The sequence below is a fragment of the Gorilla gorilla genome, chromosome 6 (genome assembly GCF_029281585.2).
Source record: "Gorilla gorilla gorilla isolate KB3781 chromosome 6, NHGRI_mGorGor1-v2.1_pri, whole genome shotgun sequence".
Taxonomy (NCBI): Eukaryota; Metazoa; Chordata; class Mammalia; order Primates; family Hominidae; genus Gorilla; species Gorilla gorilla.
The window spans coordinates 82791516-82813260 of NC_073230.2; the positions used below are offsets into that span (position 1 = coordinate 82791516).

The window sequence follows — 21745 nt, forward strand, 5'->3', positions numbered from 1 at the left end:
ATCTCCCAGCTCTGTGATTCTCACCAAACTCCAGTTCCTCCTGGTGGGCTACTGCTCGACTCCCCAGGCAGGAATCAGATTTAAAAAAACTTAGATGAAAGCATTCTTTCCATTTGCAAGGAACACAGAGTCCTTTAATTTAGGGCTTATATATAACTGTATCATAATCACACCAAGCAAAGTTGGGAAGAGGGCCCACATGAAATGTGTTCATGGTGCCTGCTGGCCAGTCCGTTTTCCCTTCCTGTGAAGGCCTTGCCAGTCCAGCGGCCCCAGCCTGAACTGTGGCACTGAGCTGCACGGTCAGCTGCCCACCAGCCCAGTGCTTGGATGTCTTGGGCTGAACTCTTGTCCCGTCACTAGTGGTTGGAAAGGGAAGGTCCTGCTCTGGGGTAGTGTGGGACTGTCCAGCTGGCTGTGATAGGAGAGGAGGTGTAATGGTTGCTTGAGCCTTTTGGTCCATGTGGGAAGAGGGGCAAGATCCTGGGCATTGCAGTACAGAGCTGGATTAGGTGTTCAGCAGCTTAAGACATTAGGGAATGGGTGCCGGGGCCCGAGGGGCTGGGTGTCTGGGAGTGGGGTGAGGCTTGGGGCCTGAGGATCTAAGCCCTGCAGTGGGGTTTCCTGCAGGTGTCAGATTCCAGGCCTTGAGAGTGGCCTCTGGGCCTGTTCTCAGGGAATAAGGCCTGGATGTTTTCCACTGCACGGCCAGAGACAGGTCTGAGGAAGTTGAAGGCCCAGGGTGGGGTTGAGGCTGAGTTGGGATCCTCGCCTCTGAGCCCTTCCTCTTAGTGCCACATTCATTCATCCTCAGGTTCTAAGACTGTGACACTGCAGATGGCAAGAAGTCTAGAGCAGCCAGGCCAGGCACAACCTGTGGTCCCAGCTCTGTGGGAGGCTGAGGTGGGAGGCCAGCTTGGGCAATAGTGAGAACCCTCCTAAGGTTTTCCCCCAGGAGACCTGGGGAAGAAATCTACAACAGAGGCCTGGTACAGGTACAAATGTTTATTCTACATAAAAATTTCACAAAATGGGCAGCTGGTTGTACCAAGACCTTTGGTGAAGGGGTTGGGGGGAATCGCTGTTCAAGAAGGCAACACGGACAGTGGTCACAGTCACTGGGCAGGAGTAAAGCCGAGGGAGGGTGGGGCACACGGACACGGCCCCATCCCCTGCTGCATGCACTCGCATGCATCTCCCTGCCTGTCCACGAGGGAGAGGGTCCTGGGGCGGGGGCACATTTCCCATGAGAAGCCCCAAGGTGGTGAGGAGGAGGAGGTAGCCCTCCCCGGCTGGCTGCCGAATACTGCATCTGGGACACCTGACACCCACGTGGCACATCGATGGGGGGATGGCAAGGGCAGGATGAGACTGCAGGCCTGAAATGACGTCTGACTTCCCAGAGCGCAAGACAACGGGAGCCACCATCCCAAACATGCAACGCTGGCTCGAGGGACTGACTGCAGCCTGCTTTGCCTCCCTAGCTGCTGGGGTGGCTGGAGATAGGGCACCAGCCAGCCCCTTCCAGAGGGACACCTGGGGTCAGACCTAGCCCAAGGGGTTGCTCCTGGGGCTGGAGGAATGTGGGAAGGGAAGCTGAGGCCCAGGACCCGATGGACTTTGCCCCTAGGCAGGGGAGGGAGCCTGGAGCCATGGCAGCCTGAGCCTCCCTGGCAGTGATCAGCGACTGAGACTCAGAGCTGGGCTGTCCCTCAGGGCCACCTCTCCCCTAACCTGAAAAGCAGCACCATGTGGCCAGCTGGTCCCCACCCCTCAGGGCTCTGCTTGTGGGGACAGCTGGAGAGGCCAGAGGACAGGGCAGGTCAGCTGGAGGCGAGGTTAGGGTCCCCAGGGAAGAGCAGAACCCGGGCCCACCGAGTTACTGAAGGCAAGGAAGGGTGGCCTGTGTCACCCTGGCGGCCCTGCCTGGGTCTGCTCCTCGCTGTGCACACTGCATCACGCCCCGCTGGCTGCCTCCCTCTGCCTCTTCCCGTACAGACGCACACTCACAGAGATCATGCACACGACACGGGGCGGGGACGGAGGGCCCATGGCAGAGAAGGGAGCATGGGGGCCGGGAGGGAGGGTGCTCTGAGCCAGAGGCGGGGGTTGGGAGGGCAGCCCAGCCAGGTGGCAGCAGCCAGGGCCTCCTTGGAGTGGCCCACCTGGAGTGGAGTGGCAGTTTGGGTGGCTTCTAGGCGAAGATGCCCCCAACAGTGGAGGCGATGACGATGCCCAAGATCACACAGCAGATGATGATCATGATTTTCTTCTGCATGGGAAGCGGGCAGGAGAGGCCTCAGACAGTGGTGGCGGCAGGTGGGGTGGGACTATGGCAAAGGCTGAGGGCTGGACAGTCAGGGGGGATCCAAGCAGGGGAAGGTGACGGCCTGGGAGGGGGTTGTCGTGGGGAGCTCCTGAGAGAAGGGAGAGAGGTGGGATGGGGAGGGATGTGGGATGGTTGGGGGACCCTAATGGGTGCTGGGGCATGGGCTTGGGCAGGGCTGGGCTACTGACCCGGCGCGCCTTGCTCTGGTACTTGACGGCCTTCTTGGTGTCAGACACGGCCCTCTCCACATAGTCTACCGCGTGTTCCACATTGTACTCGATCCTGTCAATCATCTCTCCCTGCGGGGCCGGGGGCACCCGAGCTCCAGAGGGCCCCCTCCTCAGGGTTGGGTTGGGGCTCGGGGCAGGACTTCAGGAAAGCACCCTGAGGCTAGAGACAAAAAGGGGGCGTGAGGAGGTTAGGGTACAGCTTCTCACCTGGGCCAGGTACCCTGGGTGGGGTGTAGAGGGCCAGGCAGGCTCCCCAAGGCAGCTCCCACGTTTCCCCGCAGAGCAGCAATCCTGGGGGTGGAGCTGGCCATGCAGTCTCAGCTGAGGGTTGGGGACCATGCAGAGAACACTGTCAGAGACGTGGCAGTGCCAGGCAGAGGAAGATGGGAGCAGGAGTGGGTATGCTGGAGTCTGGTCCTGCCCTGGCCATAGCTCCTGAGGTGGCCACAGGTGAGCCTGCCCACACCCCCATCCTCAGGCATGACAGCTCCATCCAGCTCTGTCTGCTGTCTGGGGTCTTCAGTCTTTAAGAACTTGAAGTCAGGAGTTCGAGACCATCCTGGCCAACATGGTGAAACCCCATCTCTACTAAAAATACAAAAATTAGCTGGGCGTGGTGGCGAGCACCTGTAGTCTCAGCTACTCAGGAGGCTGAGGCAGGAGAACCGGTTGAACCTGGGAGGCAGAGGTTGCAGTGAACTGAAATCCTGCCACTGCACTCCAGCCTGGTGACAGAGTGAGACTCTGTCTCAAAAAAAGAAAAAGAAAAAAAAAAAAAAAATAGAACCCCCTGCCCAGCCCACAGCCCTTTTGAGCCCTGTGATCTGGTCCCATGCTGCCCCCAGAGGCCAATCTGACCATGACACTGCCCCACAAGACTCCTAGGGCGTGTCTCCCTCTCCAAGTCCATCGGTTGCCTTCACTGGCGTCCACGTCACCATGGTCTGTTTCTCACCAGATGGCGGCAGCGGCAGCCTCCTGACGGCCTCCGTACTTCCTAACCAAGGCCACATCACTCCCATACTTAACACATTCCAACCTGGCTGGGTGCTGTGGCTCACATCTATGACCCCAGCACTTTGGGAGGCTGAGGTGAGAGGATCACTTGAGCCCAGGAGTTCCGAGACCAGCCTGCGCAACACAGCAAGATCCCATCTTTTGCTAAAACAAAACAAACAACCCAAACCCCCTCCAATCTAGAAGAGACCGCAAATTCCCCAGCACACTGCCTGCCAAGGCCCTGTCCACCTCGTCTCCAGCTTCATCTCAGCTCCGACCACTCCTTGTGCTCCAGCAGCAAGGACCTCCTTTTTCTGTTCCTGAAATAAGTCTGGGTCTTGCTGGGCTTGGGACCTTAGTGTTGCTGGGGCCAGCTCTTCATCTCCGCTGCGAAGTCTTCACAGCTGGCTCCTTTTCCCCCTTTTTTGGCATCAGCTCAAACGCCCCCTCCTGAGAGGCCTTCCTTGACCCCTCACTCCAACAAAGGCAGCCGCCCCATCGTGGTCACGGTGTTACTCCGTGTAACTTTGGAACCATAGTGGTGGTGGCACCACCTTTGAGCTTGTCAGAGAGGCACCTTCCTGGACCTTCACCTCAGCTGCCAGTCTCTGGGACGGGGACCTGGAAACTTACAAGTCCTCCAGGTGACTCATTCAAGTTTGAGCCCCACTGGAGAACCTTCGATTTGTTCTTAGGCAACTCTTTTGCCCAACAGCCATTCACTCCAGGAAGCAGGTCCCTGAGCTGTCCTGGTCACTGCTATGCCTTCAGTCTCTGGGGAAATGCGTGGCCCACAGTGGCCCCATGAGGAAACAGTAGTAGGGGAATGAGAGACGGCAGGGTATAGGGGGTGGGGCCATGCAGGGCCTGGGGTCCTTGAAGCTCAAGCAGAGCCATGCAGAGGACAGGGACCTTCGGGTGGGCAGGGCCCTGGCGGCAGTTTCAACAGCGGGTGATTGGTTACCTGAGAACTTGGTCCCTCCCCGGCAGGGCAGCGTGTCGGGCAGAAAGGGCGAGGTTAGTGCAGCCCTGGGTGCTGGTGTGGGCTGGAGTGGAGGGCAGGGGGGCCCGGCACTCACCTGGCTCTCCACGAGCATGGCCATGTCCATGAACATGTCGTGTAGCTCACGGATGCTGTTCTCCAGCTTGATGATCTCACTGTGCCGCGTCTCAATCTCGCTCAGAGCCTGCTTCGAGATGCTGGAGTCCATGATGATCTGGGGGTGGGAGCAGGGGGCTGGGACCCAGAGGCTTGCTGAGGGGCAGGGCAGAGGGCCGAGGGGGAGGGTGTTTGGGGTGGGCAGAGCTGCTCCGGAAGGGGGCCCGAGGCTTCCTCCCAAGCCGCAGCCTTCCCCGCCTTGCTACCTGGCTCTGCCACATGCTAGCTGTTACCTAATTTCTCTGCAAGCCAATCTCCTACCTGTAACCTGGGGTAGTGACACTTTCCACCTGTGCTGGCCACAGAGCGAGTGCTCAGTGAGTCCTTATCACCAGCATTTTGCAGAGCCGAAGTTGACTGCCCCGTGGACCCAAGCGTGGAACTGCCTTTCTCCCGTCCCTTGAATTGAATGTGACTGCTCCTCCCCTCTCCCCTGGAACTCACAGCCCCAGGCCTGCCTCGAACACCTGTGTGCCACGTCCTTCAGGGAGCACCCCTGCCCGGCTTCACGTGAACACAGAAATGGCCAAATGTCCTCCAGGAGAGGAAAAGGGCCCACGGATAAGAGGAGGAGCCGCTGGCCGCCGGCGAAAGTGGGTCCAACTGGGAGGCATCAGGAGACAGGGGTCTTGAGTCCACCTTTGCCGCTGACATTTATGTGACCTCAGCCTGGTGTTTTCCCCTCTCTGGGACTCTTCCTTCCCTAAAACCTGCCTTACAAGGGGTCTGTGTCCAAATACTGTCCAGACCCAGCACTAGGGGTCATGGACGTGGGGAACATGGTGAGGGGGTCATGGCAGGAGGGATGGGGCCTACACTCACCCCAGAGGCAAAGATGGCGGGGTTCCCACTCTCCAGCATGTCCTCCAGCTCCTCACTGGTCGTGGTCCTGCCGGCTGCAAGCGAGTGGGGGGTCACACTGAGCCCAGCCCTCTCCGGGGAGTTCAGCAGCAGCATTGGGCCCCGCCCCCTCCAGTCCCAGGCCCGGGCTCCCCCCAGCCCCGAGCTCAGCGGCAGCCTCAGGCCCCGCCCCCCCGGCCCTTAACACAGCAGCCGCCTCAGGCTCCCGCCCCTCCAGCCCCTAACTCAGCAGCTGCCTCGGGCCCCTAACTAAGCAGCAGCCTCGAGCCACGCACTCAGCAGCAGACTCGGGCCCCGCCCCTCCAGGCTCCAGGCCCCGCCCCCCGTCCCAGGCCCCACCCCCAGCTCACTGATCTCCAGCTGCCTCTGGATGCGGCCTTTGCAGCGCTCGCGGTAGTCGGACTGCGTGGCGTTGTACTCCGACATGACCTCCACAAACTTTCTGGACAGCGTGGAGTGCTGGGGGCCCGAGATGGAGGTGCAGGGGTCAGGCCCTGCGGGGACCGACCCAGAGACTCAGGTGCCCGCCCACCCTAGACTCCGTGGCCGCACCTGTGTCTTCCGGATCCTCAGGTCAGCGGAGGAGCGGTTCAGGCCTTCCTCTTGCTCGATGGACTGCTCGATGCCTGGGGGCACAGGTGGCTGCTTAGTCATAACCAGGCCCCTTCAACCCCGTCCCCTACTCGCACACCCGGCATCTATCCACCTCCCCACATCCCCTAGGGTATGTGTGTGGCCTGTGGCTGGTGGGATCAGTGCTAGGCACCGATGGAGGAGGGGCCTACAGAGGCCCTTCCAGCTGTGACGCTGTGTGGTGTGTGCATGTGTGTAAATGCACACCCACTCCAAGCTCTGCGTGTGTGTGAGGTCTGGTAGCTCCGGCCACCCTATGCCTGGGTACCACTCCTTTTCTGCTCAGAAAGGCTGTGTACGAGGGACCATGCCCACAGCGGGGAGAGCCAGGTGGCCCCTCCTGCAGGGCATGTGGCCCCGAGGCCTTGGCACTCATGGGGTGCACGTGTCTGTTCACCCAGAATACCGGGCTTCTGCACGAGACCAGGAAGTACTGGCCACTTCTTCAACCCTCTTTAGCAGAGGTGAGGGGCAGTGCCCATCCAGAGTGGAGCCCTCCCTCGCCAAAGCCTTGGGCGGGTGTGTCCCTGGGCCCAGCCCAGAGTCTGGCACCAACGGGCCTTGCCAAGTAGCTGTTGAGTGAATGGGCACATGACGCCACCCTCAGAAAGGAAAGCAAGATCCGGCGCACCCCCTCAGGGCGAGCAAAACCCCATGGGCTCCGCAGAGGAAGCAGGCCTAGAATGCCCCCCACCCACCCCCAGACAAGCCTGACTCACTCTTTAACTTGGAACGAACTTTGTTTGCTGTCTTCTTTATGTCGGACATGAGTTCTTCCAGCTCCTCCTTCGTCTCTGGGGAGGTAGAAAGGGTGGGGGTAGGCCTCCTAGGCTCCGCCGGGACTGACTGACATGCAGGCTCAGCCTCCAGCCCAGGGGGCCCAGTGGGAGGCTCTGGGAAGATCCCGGTTCTCCCCTGTTCCCCTGGCTAAGGCTCTGCCTGCCCGCCCCCCTCCCCCAATTCTGGGCCAGGGCTGCACCAGCTGCAGCTTCACCCCCTCTTGTGCTGTCTTCGGAGGAGCCTCCCTTCCTCCTTTGCTGGCACCCCCACCCCCTGGAGATAACAGATGGGTCTAAATTTAAGGCAGAAGTAATTGTGGAGCAGCTGGCGATGCTGGAGTTGGCACCGGGAACAGTGACTTGATGCTTGCTGGAGTTGAAGGGGTGGGGGGGGGCGGTGTGGGCTCACCTGGTGTTACCTGGTGGCTCAGGAGGGTACGCAGCCAGCCAGGGGGTTGACAGGGGACCACCCCGCACTCCCTGAGTCATACGCGCAAACACTCTGGGTGGGGCAGACCTTGCTGTTCCCACAAAGCTGTGCCTCCCTGGGTGCTAAGTACCTGGCGGGCGGAAGGGGGCAAGGGGTGGATGGCCTGGGTGGGCGCTGATGTGGGCCCTCAGGTCCAAAGAGGTGGGCACAGTTGGCCCTGGCCGTGGCAGGTAGCTGGGGCCCTGGTGAAATTGGACGAGGGTGGTGACATAGTGTTTTGTGGCCCTTGTTCCAACTAGAACCATCTCCCTAAAGCTGGCAGAGGCCATGGGGGTGCCCAGCTTGCCCCCCTGCCTGAGAGGAGCTGGATGGAAAAGTGGGACAAGACAGCTGCCTCCACTGGGGGTGCTCCTGGCAACACCCCAGTCTCAGGACACCCCCAGGACTCTGCCCCGAGAGAAGCCGGGACTGAGCTCTGGCTATCACCTTCCCACCCGCCCCTCTGCTTGCCCCTGGGGCTGGGGTTTGTCCTAGAGGGTACAGGGAGGGGTGTTGAGAGTGGTCTATCAGGAAGGCCCCGGATGGGGTCACCTCCCAAGTGGAATGCAGTGAGGTGGAGCGGGGAAGGGGGGGTTCCGAGGCGCGGAGGAGGGCGCCTCATCCGTAGGAACAAAGGAAAAGTCGGTTACCAGCTGCTCTGACGTCTCAGCCTCTTTTGCTGAGACCCAAAATAGCCCAGGCCGGATGGCAGCCCCCAGAGGAGGCAGAGCCTGCCTTGCCCGGGAGAGCCCCCCACTCATTGCCATCTTTCCTTGAGACCTCTCCTTAACTCTGTGCCGCCTGTGCCCTAGAACCCCCAACATGAGCCCCCTCCTCTTAGCGAGAGCCTGGGACTCCGCCAGGTCTCAACTGCTCAGCTCACGGGTGGTGACTCAGAACCGGTCCCTATGACTGTGCATGACACCGCAGCAGGAGACGGTGCAGGAGGTGGCCTGCAGGAGCCCAAGGTGTGGAGCAGACAGCTCTGCTGCCCCATGCCCGCCCCACCTGCCAGCAGTGAGAGACCCACTCCCCTGCTCTTTAGAGCCCTCCGTCCCCACCCCACAATCAGCCACCTCCTGACCCTGAGCAGGAACAGCCCACAGAGGGACACACAGTGACCCAGATACCTCTGGGCGCACAGACATCCGTCTCATGCTGCCATCCAACAAATCTCTCAGGCAAGGAGCACAGCGTGGTGAGCCCTGGGCGTCCCTCTCTCCCTCCTGCCCTTCCTGAGGTAGTCCACCCTGCTCCCACCTGACCCATTTTGCCTTCTGAGGGCGGGGCACTGGCTTAGTTGGTGTGGCACTGACCTGGGTTCATGCACACTTTGGGGCTGTGGAAAGATTTACTCTGGGTTCTTGAAGATGCCAGTGGGCTTGGGGGTGAGGGGTCATAGACCAGGAGGCCGTGCTGGAGGTGAGAAGAAAATCTGACCCCGGGCACCTGGGTGGCCAGCGCTTGCCTCCCTCAAACACCTGATGGCTGCATCCCTGGGGCTCACGGTGAGCCCCCCTCCAGGGAAGGGCACCTATGCCATCAGCCTGGCATCTCTCAGTGTAGTAACCAACATCTCAACAGGAACGTGAGGACCGGGTCAGGGGGACCTGTCTGGGGACAGAGTGCGAGCCTGACACACAGGCTCCCAGTGTGGAGGGAGAGGGGTGACTTCCTGGAGCCCTGAGAATGCCCGCCCCGGGGTGCCACGTGGCCAGGTGCCAGGGCTGCCAGCTCCTTCCGGAAGCTCTGCCTGCTTGGCCAGCTTGCCCTCCCACAGCGCTGACGACTTAGAGCTGCCATCTGCTCCCCTGGGAGGCGAGGGGAGGGGCGGGGCTGGACCGAGAGGCCTTCCTATTGATCACAGACAGCTTCCTCCTTCCCTCCTTCCTTCCCTCGCTCCCAGAAGCCCAGGGCTGCAGCCAGCCCAGTTGCCTTAGAAAAAAGCCAGTGCGAAATGAAAAAAAAACACCTTCTTGGGGCTGGGCGTGGGGGCTCATGCCTGTAATCCCAGCACTTTGGGAGGCCGAGGCGGGCGGATCACCTGAGGTCGGGAGTTCGAGACCAGCCTGACCAATATGGAGAAACCCCATCTTTACTAAAAATACCAAAAATTAGCCGGGCGTGGTGGCGCATGCCTGTAATCCCAGCTACTCGGGAGGCTGACGTAGGAGAATTGCTTGAACCTGGGAGGCGGAGGTTGCAGTGAGCCAAGATGGCACCACTGGACTCCAGCCTGGGTGACAGAGCAAGACTCCGTCTTGGAAAAAAAAAAAAAGAAAAAAGAAAAGAAAAAAGGAAAAAAGCCAGTTCGGCCGGGCGCGGTGGCTCATGCCTGTAATCCCAGCACTTTGGGAGGCTGAAGCAGGTGGATCACGAGGTCAGGAGATCAAGACCGTCTTGGCCAACATGGTGAAACCCCGTCTCTACTCAAATACAAAAAATTAGCCGGGCATGGTGGCGCGTGCCTGTAATCCCAGCTACTTGGGAGGCTGAGGCAGGGGAATCGCTTGAACCAGGAAGGCAGAGGTGGCAGTGAGCTGAGATTGTGCCACTGCACTCCAGCCTGGCGACAGAGCAAGACTCCATCTCAAAAAAAAAAAAAGAAAAAAAGAAAAAAAAGGCCAGTTCACCTGGGAAGGGCAGGGCCGATCGCCTCTCCCATCACCCAAGTCTTTCATGGAGACCTGGTCTGGCCGGCCTGGGATGCTGGGTACTGACCCCCCAGTTCCAAGCCGGGGACAGCTGCATTTCCCAAGGCTTCTCGTGAAACCCTCCCGACCCTGGCCCGCCCAGACACTCCTAAGCCCACCAGCCATGAAGGCTGCAGAGGTCCCGTGAGGCCTCCCTGGCAGCAGCCCCTTCCCGAGGCTTGTGGGGCCTGAAACCCGTCCCCCACCCCACACACTCACTCTCATCGGGGTTGGGGGATGCCAGGATGGCACTGTGCTTCCGCTTCACCTCCTCCACGTTCTCTGCGATCTTGTCAATGAAGCCTCGAATCTCCTCCACCTGCGGACCAAGGCCGGGTGGTCAGGAGGAGGCTTCTGGGGCCCAGAGATGGCCCAGAGTAGGGCTGCGGTCAGGGCTCAGGGGGAGGACGGGCCAGGCTCCGGGTGCTGGGGTGCAGGGGTGCAGTGGGGGTGCGTCCTTCCAGACCCAGATGGGGAGGAGTGCGATCCCAGATTTAGCTCCGCTCTGAGCTTCCATCTATTCACCCTCAAAACGGTTCATTCATTGGCGCCCCGGAGCTGCTGAGCCAGGTGCAGGTGTGAAAGAGCACTGAACCTGGCTCAGAGGCGAGAGTGGCCCCCCAAGTTCTGCCAGTGTGCGGGAAGGGTGGGGTGTGCTGGCTCCCACCTGCTCAAAGAACTCATCCATGAAGCGGTCTCGGTCCACGGTGACAGCGACATCATCATCATCATCGCTGTCCTTGGCCTGTGCGGGGTTGTGCACACATGAGCGGACGTATGTACAGGACCCACCTGTACACACGCAGGTGCCCAGGGTACAGCGCCAGGGCCCCGCCCCTCCCCCTCTCCCTGGGGGCCTCTGGTCAGGGACAAGAACAGGCCTGGCTGTGCCCTCCGCTCCCAGCCACAGTAAGATCTGGAGGACCACTGGGGGCCCGGCACAGAGAGAGGAACATTGCCTGATACACTGGTGTCAAGGCCAAGTCTCAGCCTCTGGGCCAGGGACTTCCTCCCTCACCTATCTGCCTGCCCCCTCCCTGTGGCTGGCGAGGCAAGCGAGCCTGGGGCCGGCCGCTCTGTCTGGGCCCTCTGGGTCCCCTAGGCCCCTAGGACAGCTGCCTGGAAAGTGCATTCTCTACTCTCCTGGCCCTGTGGTTTACACACACACACACAAACACATACACACATTTGTAGAGTTGAGGTCTTGCTGTGTCACCCAGGCTGGAGTGCAGGGGTGCAATCACAGCTCACTGCAGCCTTGAACACCTGGGCTCAAGCGATCCTCCCAACTCAGCATCCTGAGTAGCTGGAATTATAGGTTTCCACAACCATGCCTGGCTCCAGTGGTTTTAATTCAGGTGGAGCCCAGAGGTCCCAAGCTCCCTTTCCAGAGTGGGCCCTATAAGGGGAGACCTGCCTACTGTGTCCCAGGCCTGGGCACCACTAAACCCCAGTCCCGAGGTGGCACGGATCAGATCTCTTAGGAATCTCCTGTGAATCTTTTTTTAAAAGTTTTTAAATTTAACTTTTATTTTTGTAGAGACGGGGGTCTCACTGTGTTACCCAGGCTGGTCTTGAACTCCTGGCCTCAAGCGATCCTCCTGCCTCAGCCTTCCAAAGCACTGGGATTGTAGGTGTGAGCCACTGCACTTGGCCTCCCTGTCGGTCTTGCCATTGGACCTCAGTCTGCCTCCTTCCAGTCCCCAGACCTGGGCCCAGCAGGCACAAGGGGACAGTCATGTTGCCACTTGGCTTGGGTCCTGCCTTAGGCCTCGGCCACAGGTACAAGCCCCACTCCACTGTCCCAGGACCAGCTGTACAAAAGCCACCCCCATCGTGGGGCAGGGGTAATTATACTTCTGACTTCCCGGCATGCTGCGCACAATTATTACTGTCTGCTTCATACCACGAGTTGGCCAGGGTCAGCCCACGCTGCTGGCAAGGCCAGGTCTCTCTCTGCAGCCAAGGCAAGGATATCCGGGGTGGCCACCCTGGGGCAGGGACTGACATCTCTCAGCCTGGGGCTCAGGGCTTGTTCCCACCTCTTTTATTTTTATTTTTTTATTTTTTGAGAGAGTCTCGCACTGTCACCTAGGCTGGAGTGCGGTGGTGTGATCTTGGCTCACTGCAACCTCCACCTCCTGGGTTCCAGCAGCCTCCCGAGTAGCTGGGATTACAGGTGCATGCCACCATGCCCAGCTAATTTTTGTATTTTTAGTAGAGACGGGTTTCACTATGTTGGCCAGGCTGGTCTCGAACTCCTGACCTCAGGCGACCCGCCCGCCTCGGCCTCCCAAAGTACTGGGATTACAGGCGTGAACCACCACATCTGATCTTGTTCCCACCTCATTTCTGAGTGCCTCACGGGAGCGGCCACTGACTGGCTCAGCACTGACCCCACCTCGGTGCTCTCTCGTCAGGACGGAGGCAGGTGGAGGTTGAGGGGCTGAGAGAACTGATGGGACTCATCAGGCTGGGCCTTAACCCCTCTGGCTCTGTTTACTCTTCTGTGAAATGGGGACAGTGACACCTGGCTGCATGGAGGGAGGGCTGAGAAAAAGTGGGGAAGCAGGGCAGGTATGTTTGTTTGATTGATGGATGGACTGACTGATTGATTGAGACAGGGTCTCGCTCTGTCACCGAGGCTGGAGTGCAGTGGCACAATCATAACTCCCTGTAGCCTCGACCTCCCGGGCTCAAGCCATCCTTTCACTTCAGCCTCCCAAGCAGCTGGGACTACAGATGCATCAGATGCATGCCACCACACCCAGCTACTTTTTGATTTTTTTTTTTTTTTTGTAGCGACAGGGTCAAACTATGTTGCCCAGTCTGGTCTCAAACTCTTGGGATCAAGTGATCTTCCCACCTTGGCTTCCCAAAGTGCTGGGAGTATAGGTGTGAGCCGCCACCATGCCCGGCCTGAGCATGTTCTGTGAGGGGCTCACATCACCCCATCAAAGTGGGGACTCATGGGGAGAGGGGGTAGTTAGGAGCTTTGATAGAGGCGGCTCAGAGGGGCCTCCTCTCTTTAAGATATCGTACCACCTCCCCAGCAGCTAAAATAAATCCTCGTTCCCACTCCCCACTGAGTGCCTGGGGCTGTCACCAGGTGGTACCCCCTCCCCCACCAAGCTCCCCACAGACACAGAAAATCCAGGAGCCGTTTTCACGCTTTTAGACGGTGACAGGCCTAGGAGTTGAGTCAGAGGAGCCCTCCCTAGGGAAACTGAGGCAGAGCACTGCCAGGAGGAGCCCAGTTCCTCCTCCTGGGCAGGCTGCCAGGTTGGGAAGTGGCCCCAGGAGCTCCTGCCATTCAGTGTCCTGCCCTCTCTGCCCTGGTGCTCAGAGGATCAGGGTAGATGACAAAGGGTGGATGGAGAATTATCCAGCTCCTTTTCCGTGGCCAGAGACGAGCGTCACTGCCAGCCCCACCGAACCCCTGTCCTGCCCTCAGAGACCCCTGGCACCTGTCTGGTGCCTCTCTTGACCTCAGCTTGCCCATCTGTGTAATGAGGGCAGATCTTCTCCAGGCATCCGGCCAGCTCTGACCTGCTACCTTCCCAGAAGGCTGAAGGCTGGACCAGGAAGCTTCTCTAACAGAAGGGCTGGGAGGAGAGATGCCCGCATCCTCCTCTGGACCCTCCGTCTATGAGGGTAGGGCTGGGGAAAGGGAGATCAGGGCCAGGGTAGATGGGGGCACCCAGGTCAAGTCTACCCTGGAGGTGGCATTGAGATTGGCCCCAAAGCCAGTCGGGGGGCTGAGGGCCTGACCTCTGAGGCATGGTCAAACCAGCCACAGCTCCAAGCAAAACCTAGAGGGGATGGGCGAAGTGGGCCTTTCCTCCCCACGTCCTTCTACTTCTTCATTCTTGGGAATTTTCACCCCCAGCTCTGCTCTTTATCCTGCTGCCCTCCCCTGGGATCAGACCCCACTCCCCCACACCTACAACTGGTTCCTGGCCCTACAATCCACCCTCTGCCCCCAACTTCCCCCAGGCACATCCCTTTGCCCGGGACGCTGATTCCATGAAGGTGACATTCCCTTCTTCCTCGATGCCATCTCCTTCCAGAAGCCTCCCTGCCCCCCCAAATCAGTATCTCGCACCTCATTCTTCCACACACCATTCACATTCCTATTGGAGCCATGGCTGAAAACTCTCAGGCCCTAAGGGACCTGAAAAGTCCCCCTGGCTTCAGCTGCCAGCCTCAGCTTGCGTACCTCCTGTGACAGTGAGCTCACTAGCTTCCCCAGACAGCTCTGCCCATCTCGGGCAGCCCCAACTGTTAGAGTCCTTGTCTTCCCTGTGGTTTGGTTCCAGGCCATAAAGAACCTGTGGGTGCCCTCTCCCTGGGGTACCCCTGCTATAGATCTGAAGGCGGCATCCACATCCTCCCTAGATTTTTCTTTTTAAGTGTTCCTTCCCTTTCAGATCCTTCCCAGGGACCCCAAATTACAGCCCCTGCCCAAGAGTTGTTCCACTGTGCCTCTGTCTCCTGTCATACAGCACACAAACTGAATCTGCTGCTGACTGTGGTCTGGGCAATGCCAAAGATCTGGCCCATCCCCTCCCTCTTTCTATATGATCTACCTCTAGTAATACAGCCAGGAATCAGATAAGTGATCATGTAGCATTTCCTGTCAAGAAAAGCCCCAAGCCCTTCCCAACCACTGTCTGTGGAGTGGATTTGGGGTTCGAGTGAAGGACCTTCTTCCTGTTTCATTTCTTCATTTGTTCTGATGCTTATTTCAGTTTGTGGGATTCTGATGGCTCCTGGCTCTGTCGCCCCTGCACCCTCATCCACATCCAAGCTAGAGCCTGGTGGCAGCATTCTAGAGATGTCCTCCAGATTCACTCAGACACAGAATCAGTTCTCACTGGACACGGAATAAACTGGTAAGGACGCGGGATGGCAGAGCCCCACTGCCACCCTCACCTCCTCTGTTTCCCAGCCCAGACACACTCTTGACCAAAATTTAACTAGGTGATGTGGCTACCCTGGCATGCTGTCTTCCTGGTGTCTTGGGCTGGCCAGAGCAGGTACTGTATACATAAAGTGGCCAGGCATGATGGCTCACGCCGGTAATCTCAGCACTTTGGGAGGCCAAGGTGGGAGGATTACTTGAGTCCAGGAGTTTGAGACCAGCCAGGGCAACATAGCAAGACCCCATCTCTATCAAAAGCTACAAAAATTAGCTGGGCGTGGTGCCATGCATCTGTAATCGCAGCTACTCAGGAGGCTGAGGTGGGAGGATTGCTTGAGCCCTGGAGGTCGAGGCTGCAGTGAGCTATGATCGTGCCATTGCACTCCAGCTTAGGTGACAGAGCAAGATCCTGTCTCAAAAAAACAAAAGTGGACACACAGATTTCTGTGGAATAATTAGGGCCCAGCTCCCTTGGGGATCTACCAATGCTTTCTGAGTGGCATTCACAGCTCTGGAGAGGGGGCTGGATTGGAGTTGGGGACTTGGAACCCTTCGCTGTGCACGTGGCAGCTGGAACTGTGGGGCACAAACTCAAAGGCCCAAGTGTCTTACGGACAGATGCGCCCAGATATCATACGGGCACCTTGCCTGCCTCCTGGCCAAAACCAGGCTCCACCTGTTTTGCCAGAGCCCCCTCCTCTGAACTGCCTAGTGCAGAACCCCAAGCCGGAAACCTAGGACATCTGCCATCTTCCTCCTCTTCTCCCATCCAACCAACATCCAATTTGTCCTGGCACTTTTTTTTTTTTTTTTTTGAGGCAGAGTCTCGCTCTGTTGCCCAGGCTGGAGTGCAGTGGTGCAATCTCGGCTCACCACAACCTCCGCCTCCCAGGTTCAAGCGATTCTCCTGCCTCAGCCTCCCGAGTAGCTGGGATTACAGGCACCCGCACCACACCCGGCTAGTTTTTGTATTTTCAGTAGAGACGGGGTTTCACCATGTTGGCCAGGCTGGTCTTGAATTCCTGACCTCAGGTGATCCGCCCGCCTCGGTCTCCCAAAGTGCTAGGATTACAGGCGTAAGCCACCGCGCCCAGCTCTTTTTTTTTTGAAACAGAATCTCGCTTTGTTGTCCAGACTGGAGTGTAGTGGCAAGATCATAGCTCACTGCAGCCTTGATCTCCCAGGCTCAAGCAATCCTCCAGCCTCAGCCTCCAGAGCAGCTGGGACTACAGGCGCCTGCCACCACACCTGGCTAATTTTAAATTTGTGTAGAGATGGTGGTCTCACTATGTTGCTCAGGCTGGTCTCAAACTCCTGAGCTCAAGCAGTCTTCCCGCCTCAGCCTCCCAAGTAGTTGGTACTGCAGGTGTGAGCCCCCAAGCCCAGCTAACATCCTGGTGTTTTTTTGTTCTGCATTCAGCGGTTCTCAAAGCTGGGCGAGCACCAGAATCCTTTGGGGGGTTTAAAAAAAAAACACAAAAAACAGCTTCCAGGGATCCACCCCAAAGAGACTGAATCAGAATTTATAGGGGTAGCCGGGTGCAGTGGCTCATGCCTTAATCCCAGCACTTCGGGAGGCCAAGGTGGGTGGATCACCTGAGGTTAGCAGTTCAAGACAAGACTGGTCAACATGGCAAAACCCCATCTCTACTAAAAATACAAAAATTAGCTGGGTGTGGTGGTGCATGCCTGTAATCCCAGCTACTCGGTAGGGTGAGGCAGGAGAATCACTTGAACCTGGGAGGTGGAGGTTGCAGTGAGCCGAGATTGTGCCACTGCACTCCAGCCTGGATGACAGAACGAGACTCCGTCTGAAAAAAAAAAAAAATTGGCTGGGTGTGGTGGCTTACACCTGTAATCCCAGCACTTTGGGAGGCCAAGGCGGGCAGATCACAAGGTCAAGAGATTGAGGCCATCCTGCCCAACATGGTGAAACCCCGTTGCTACTAAAAATACAAAAATTAGCCGGGCGTGGTGATGCACACCTGTAGTCTCAGCTACTCAGGAGGCTGAGGAAGGAGAATCACTTGAACCCAGGAGGTGGAGGCTGCAGTGAGCTGAGATGGCACCATTGCACTCCCGCCTGGAGACAGTGCGAGACTCCGTCTAAAAAAAAAAAAAAACCAACAAAAAACACCACCTCCAACCAGGAAGGCTGGGAGGGAGTGCTCCTTACCTCCCTAGCATGGAGACTGCTAGGAAGAACAGACCCTGCTGGAACCACGGGGAGCTGGATGCCCTGAGCTTCACCTGGCAGAGGTGGGGCAACCCTGGTGGTCTCTCCTAGCAGAGACTCCAGGATTCCAGGACACCTTCCTGGATGTAATAGTCTGACTCCTCCAAGAGGCGCAGAGGCCAGGCAGCCTCCAGGCCTGTCCCAGGGGAAGCCATCAGGCTGGCAAGGTTGATTCATCACTGCTGAGCACAGTGGCTGTTGTCTGCCTTGAGGGCTGTTTTTTTCCCTTCTTCTTTTAAATGACTAATCAAAGTCAATATCACTAGTGCAGAGAGGCCCGGAGCTGAGTCAGGGGTGTGCGAGAGGCCAAGCTGGGTCTCCAGGAAAGACGGCTGTGCAATCTGAGCCTCCTCACCCTGTCTCCAGCCTCCAGCTGTGTGTACACCAGGTCCCCGCCCTGCAGAGCCTGCCCCTTCACAGGGCCCCAGAGCGGCTCAGGGAGGCAGCTTCAGGCCGTGGAAGGGGCCAGGCTCTGCCCCCACAGGCTGCGTGACCTCAGATAAACACGTGGCCCTTTCTGGACCTGTTTTCTGATCTGTAAGATAGGAGGTTGAACTAGATGGTCCCGGGAGGCCGTTCCACCTGCATCCCAGATGAAAATGTACCCAAATGCATCGTTCATGCTGGGAAACCTCTGGGACGTAATGGGAGGAAGGATCGGGCGAGCCCTGTCCGGCTCCTGTTCTTACACTCTCGTGCCTGCCACTCTGCAAAGCAGGTAACACTGGCTCCATTCTGCAGATGAGGAAATGAGCAGAGGGAGATTAAGGATGAACCTGCCCGGTGTTGCCACTCAACCGCCAGACTCTTCCCAGCAACGAAAGAGAAGGGGAAACTGGTGGGCAAAGCAGGGCCCTGGGCCTTCCCATCCAGGCCTGCCTGGGCTGCTCCAGTGAGTTGGGCCCTAGTCTAGACCTCAAGGCACTTCAGGGGGCCCCAGACACCAGCTGTCAGGACCACCTGCTATTCTCTCCTGGTTGAGCATTCCAATCTCTCTGCCTTCACTAAGCTGTCCCCTCCTTTGGATCACCTTCTTTCCTCCTATTCAAATCCAGCTCCTGCTCCTGGGCTATCCCAGGGTCTCTTCTTCCAGGAAGCCTTCCAGGATTGTGCTGCTCCAACTCTCCCTCCTTGCTACGTCTTCAGCCTCCTGCAACAGGTCCCGTGTATCTGTCCCACATGACCTGGCACATAGACAAACACACATTCTGGGCCCAGGGAGAAAGGTCAGCTCTGCAAAGTCCCCAGGAAGAAAATCAGGGAGTCTCTGAGTTGAGGGGAGGAGGCAGCTACAGCCTGAGTGGGGCTCCCTGGGGATGCTCTAACCTAAAAGTCTTTCCCTGGCTATGTGACCCTGGCCCTGTCTTCGGTCTCTCTTTGTTACCTGTAACCTGCAAGTGGCCTTTCTGATCTCTGAGGGACTGCGACAGCATTGAGGCCCCCTGGCTAGTCCCCAGTGACCCCCTTCACTCCCCATCTGCAGAGGGAGAGTTGGGAGCTGGAGAAGGCTGGAGAAGGCTGGAGGGCTGGGCCGGGCCTGCAGAGTGAGGAAACGCGCCAGCTCCTTCCCCAAGTGTGACTTTTATAAATAAGCTCTCTTCGCCTCCTTCCAAATGTGGTGGCGTTGGGTGGCAGAGAAGGAGAAAGAAGAGGGAGGAGGAGGAGGAAGAGGGAGGGAGGGAGGGCTGGGAGCGGTGCACAGCCGCTGTCCCCAGCACCATCTCTGTTCAGCCCAGCCCAGCCCAGCCCGCCCCAGTCCAGCCCAGTCTAGCCCAGTCCAGCTCAGCCAGTGCTGGCCTCTTCCTTCCTGGGGATTCTGGGCTGAAAATTCTGACTCCTGGGGCTTCAGGCCTCCTACAAATGTGGAGCTGGAGTCAGCAGACCCGTAGCCCCGCTTCTCGTCCCGAGAAACTGAATTCTAGGCTTTCCCATCCCCACTTCACAGATGGGAACCCTAGGTCCAGAGGGAAAGCAGCCTGTGGGAATAGTGGCCCCACCAAGACTGACTGTCTCACCCCAGCCTGGGTGGGCCCCTGCCTGCCAGCCGTCCACCTGTCTGCTAGAAAGCCCTCCCTGGGCAGGGCCACCCAGCAATGGGTACAGCCTCCCTGGGCTCTGAATGCCTTGTGTGGGGAGGGTGGGGGTGTCTGGAGCGGAAGCCTCAGACCATTCAAAGCAAAGCCTGGCTTCACCATCTAATCAGGGGGCGAGGAGGTAGTAACAAGAGACAGACATCAGAGCAAAAAGGTCTGGGTTCAAACGCTTCACAACCCCAGCTCCACTGGCTGTCCCCCAGTGTCAGCCAGGCCTGAGTCTGACTATCTTCAGGGATGAGGCAAAGCCCTTTTCTACCACCCCTCCCTCTAGCAGGCAAGCCGTGTTTCTTTTGTGCCTCAGTTTCCCCTTCAGCTAGGGGGACGAAGGCTGACATGCCAGAGGCTATTATCCTATGTAAGGGCCCATGGTTCCCCTGACCACTTGGTTCCCACACACACCCTCAGGTAACCTACCAGGCGCCTAAACATCAGCACATTACACCACACAGCCATCCGTCACCAGGAAAACACTCATTCTGACTCAACGGAGCTCAGGAAACTTGAGGGCAACCACAGGGGCCGCGGGGGAAGTGTTTAGAGCCCATATGCGACTTGAGGGACCATCTTCTTCCTTTGAAACCTCATGGGGTTTACACCAGGGGCTGGGCGCTCGGCCAGGAATAACAGGTCTGGAGGCAAAGTGGAGGCCGTGGTGCCAGAGCAAGTGGGGGAGATGAAGGCAGGGGAGCCCAGGTCCCGGCTCCAGGATGCCCAGGAGGCAACCATGACATAATGGGGCAGACAGGCTCCAACTCAGGGAGCCTCTGGGTGGAGAAGACAAGCCGTGGGGTCAAATGCCCAAAGGACACTTGACATTTTCCATAGAAGGGGACCTTAGGGGTCTAGCTCCTAGCCGAGGGAGCGGGGTGGGGGGTGCTCCCAGGGATCAGCAGGCAGGGCTGCCAGCCAGGTGGCCAGCCAGGGGACCAGATGACCAGATGAGACTCAATCTAGTCTTGAGCCTTGATCCACCCCCCCTCCCCGACACACCCAGGGAGGCTTCATTTCCGTCGCTGTCCTCCACTCCCAGTCACCATCCTCCTGGGCTCCTCATCCCTAAGGGCAGAGGCCAGGGGAAGGGGACCCACGCAGGCTGCAGGGGTCTCTGGGCTGGGAGAGGGTGGGCTCTGACTCAGAACGTTTGTACATCCTCCTACTCCCCCCAAACCCCGCCCCAGGAGCCACACCCCAGGGGTTTCCCAGATACAGGTAGAAAAATAGATCCAAGTCACAAGGAACCCTGAAGGGTCTGGAAACGCCAGCCAGGGCTGCCCGGAAGCCCGAAGGTGGACAGGTGGACCAGGGGCGGGTGTGACGCCCCCCCCCCATACCTGGGGCGGGCAGTGGATCCCTACTGCGACCGAGCAGAGGGGGAGCCACAGGTGATGGGAGCCACAGGTGACCAGGGTGGCCCGAGGAGGCCGCCACCACCCGACGACCAGGTTTCCGCAGCGCGCCCCGCAGCGAGGCCCCGCGCAGGGGACCGGCACCGGCCCACCGCGGTCCCCTCGTCTGTCTACACCAAGGAGGTTCCCACCGCGGTCCCCTCGTCTGTCTACACCGAGGGGGCACGGGAGGTCGGGGATGAGGGGCAGTGAGGGGGCCAGAGACAGGGCCTGCTCTGCGGGAGGGGGAAGAGGTCCCGCCACCGAAACCCCATCATACCCTCCGAACCCCCCAAATCAAGAGGGCCCCGAAAAGTTTATCCAGGACCCCGGACTCCAGCCGACCGTCCACGTGTCAGCGCGGCCGAGCTCACGCAAGCCTGTGACCCCGAGTGGGTCCGAGGGGCGGAACCCGGAGGGGGGGTCGAGGTCCCTGGCTCGCCCCGCTGCCTTCAGCCCTGGCTCGGGGCGCCGGAGCGGCCACCCTCCTGGCCGCGGGAGCCGGGCGGGAAGTGTCCGGCGCGTTGGCGCTGGCGGCGGGCGGCGGGCGGCCGCGCGCTGGGGCCGGACTCACCGTGCGGAGCTCCTGGGTTCGGTCCTTCATGCTCCCGGGAGTGGCAGCAGCGCCGGCTGCAGCCGTGTGAGCCCCGCATGCGCGACGGCCGCCCCGCGGCTGCGCAGCGCCAGCCCGGCCCCGCCCCGGCCCCCGGGACTCCGGCCCCGCCCCACCCCGCCCGGGCCCCGCCGAGACCCCGCCCAGACCCCGCCCCACCCCGCACGAGCAGCCCCGTGGGGATCGAAGCCCTGGGGTCTCGTCCTGGACGTTACGCACGCGTGATCGCTCCCGGGGATGGGTCCCCAGAGACCCTGCTGCCTCCTCTGCCCCAGCCCTGTCTCGTTTTTTATTTATTATTTTTGGAGACAGGGTCTCGCTCTGTCGCCCAGGCTGGAG

At 59.1% G+C, this 21745-nt stretch overlaps 1 protein-coding gene across 3 annotated transcripts; it reads right to left on the reverse strand.

The window, feature by feature from the left end:
• Positions 1–990: 990 nt before the first annotated feature.
• STX1A (syntaxin 1A) lies at positions 991–21477 on the reverse strand. Of its 3 annotated transcripts, none has more exons than XM_031012720.2 (10): positions 21368–21477; positions 10820–10897; positions 10372–10471; positions 6931–7005; positions 6131–6204; positions 5929–6037; positions 5540–5613; positions 4638–4775; positions 2518–2628; positions 991–2272 (listed from the first exon to the last, which is right to left on the reverse strand). In XM_031012720.2, exons 1-10 carry the CDS (start codon positions 21395–21397, stop codon positions 2195–2197), a joined length of 867 nt encoding a protein of 288 aa, XP_030868580.1. In that variant the 5' UTR covers positions 21398–21477; the 3' UTR covers positions 991–2194. The 3 variants fall into 3 exon arrangements, with proteins under 3 accessions (XP_030868580.1, XP_063564672.1, XP_055248704.1); XM_063708602.1 differs by lacking the exon at positions 21368–21477 and adding an exon at positions 17062–17178; XM_055392729.2 differs by having other exon boundaries at positions 991–2719.
• Positions 21478–21745: the final 268 nt, after the last annotated feature.

What these genes read in the sequence shown, in the direction of transcription:
- STX1A (XM_031012720.2), bottom strand. Translation starts at nt 21,397, where the DNA reads ATGAAGGACCGAACCCAGGAGCTCCGCACG. An exon ending in ATCCCCCAACCCCGATGAGA is followed by an intron (nt 7,006 to 10,371) that starts GTGAGTGTGTGG and finishes CTACCTCCCCAG; the next exon opens with AGACGAAGGAGGAGCTGGAA. An exon ending in TGAGGATCCGGAAGACACAG is followed by an intron (nt 6,038 to 6,130) that starts GTGCGGCCACGG and finishes TCGGGCCCCCAG; the next exon opens with CACTCCACGCTGTCCAGAAA.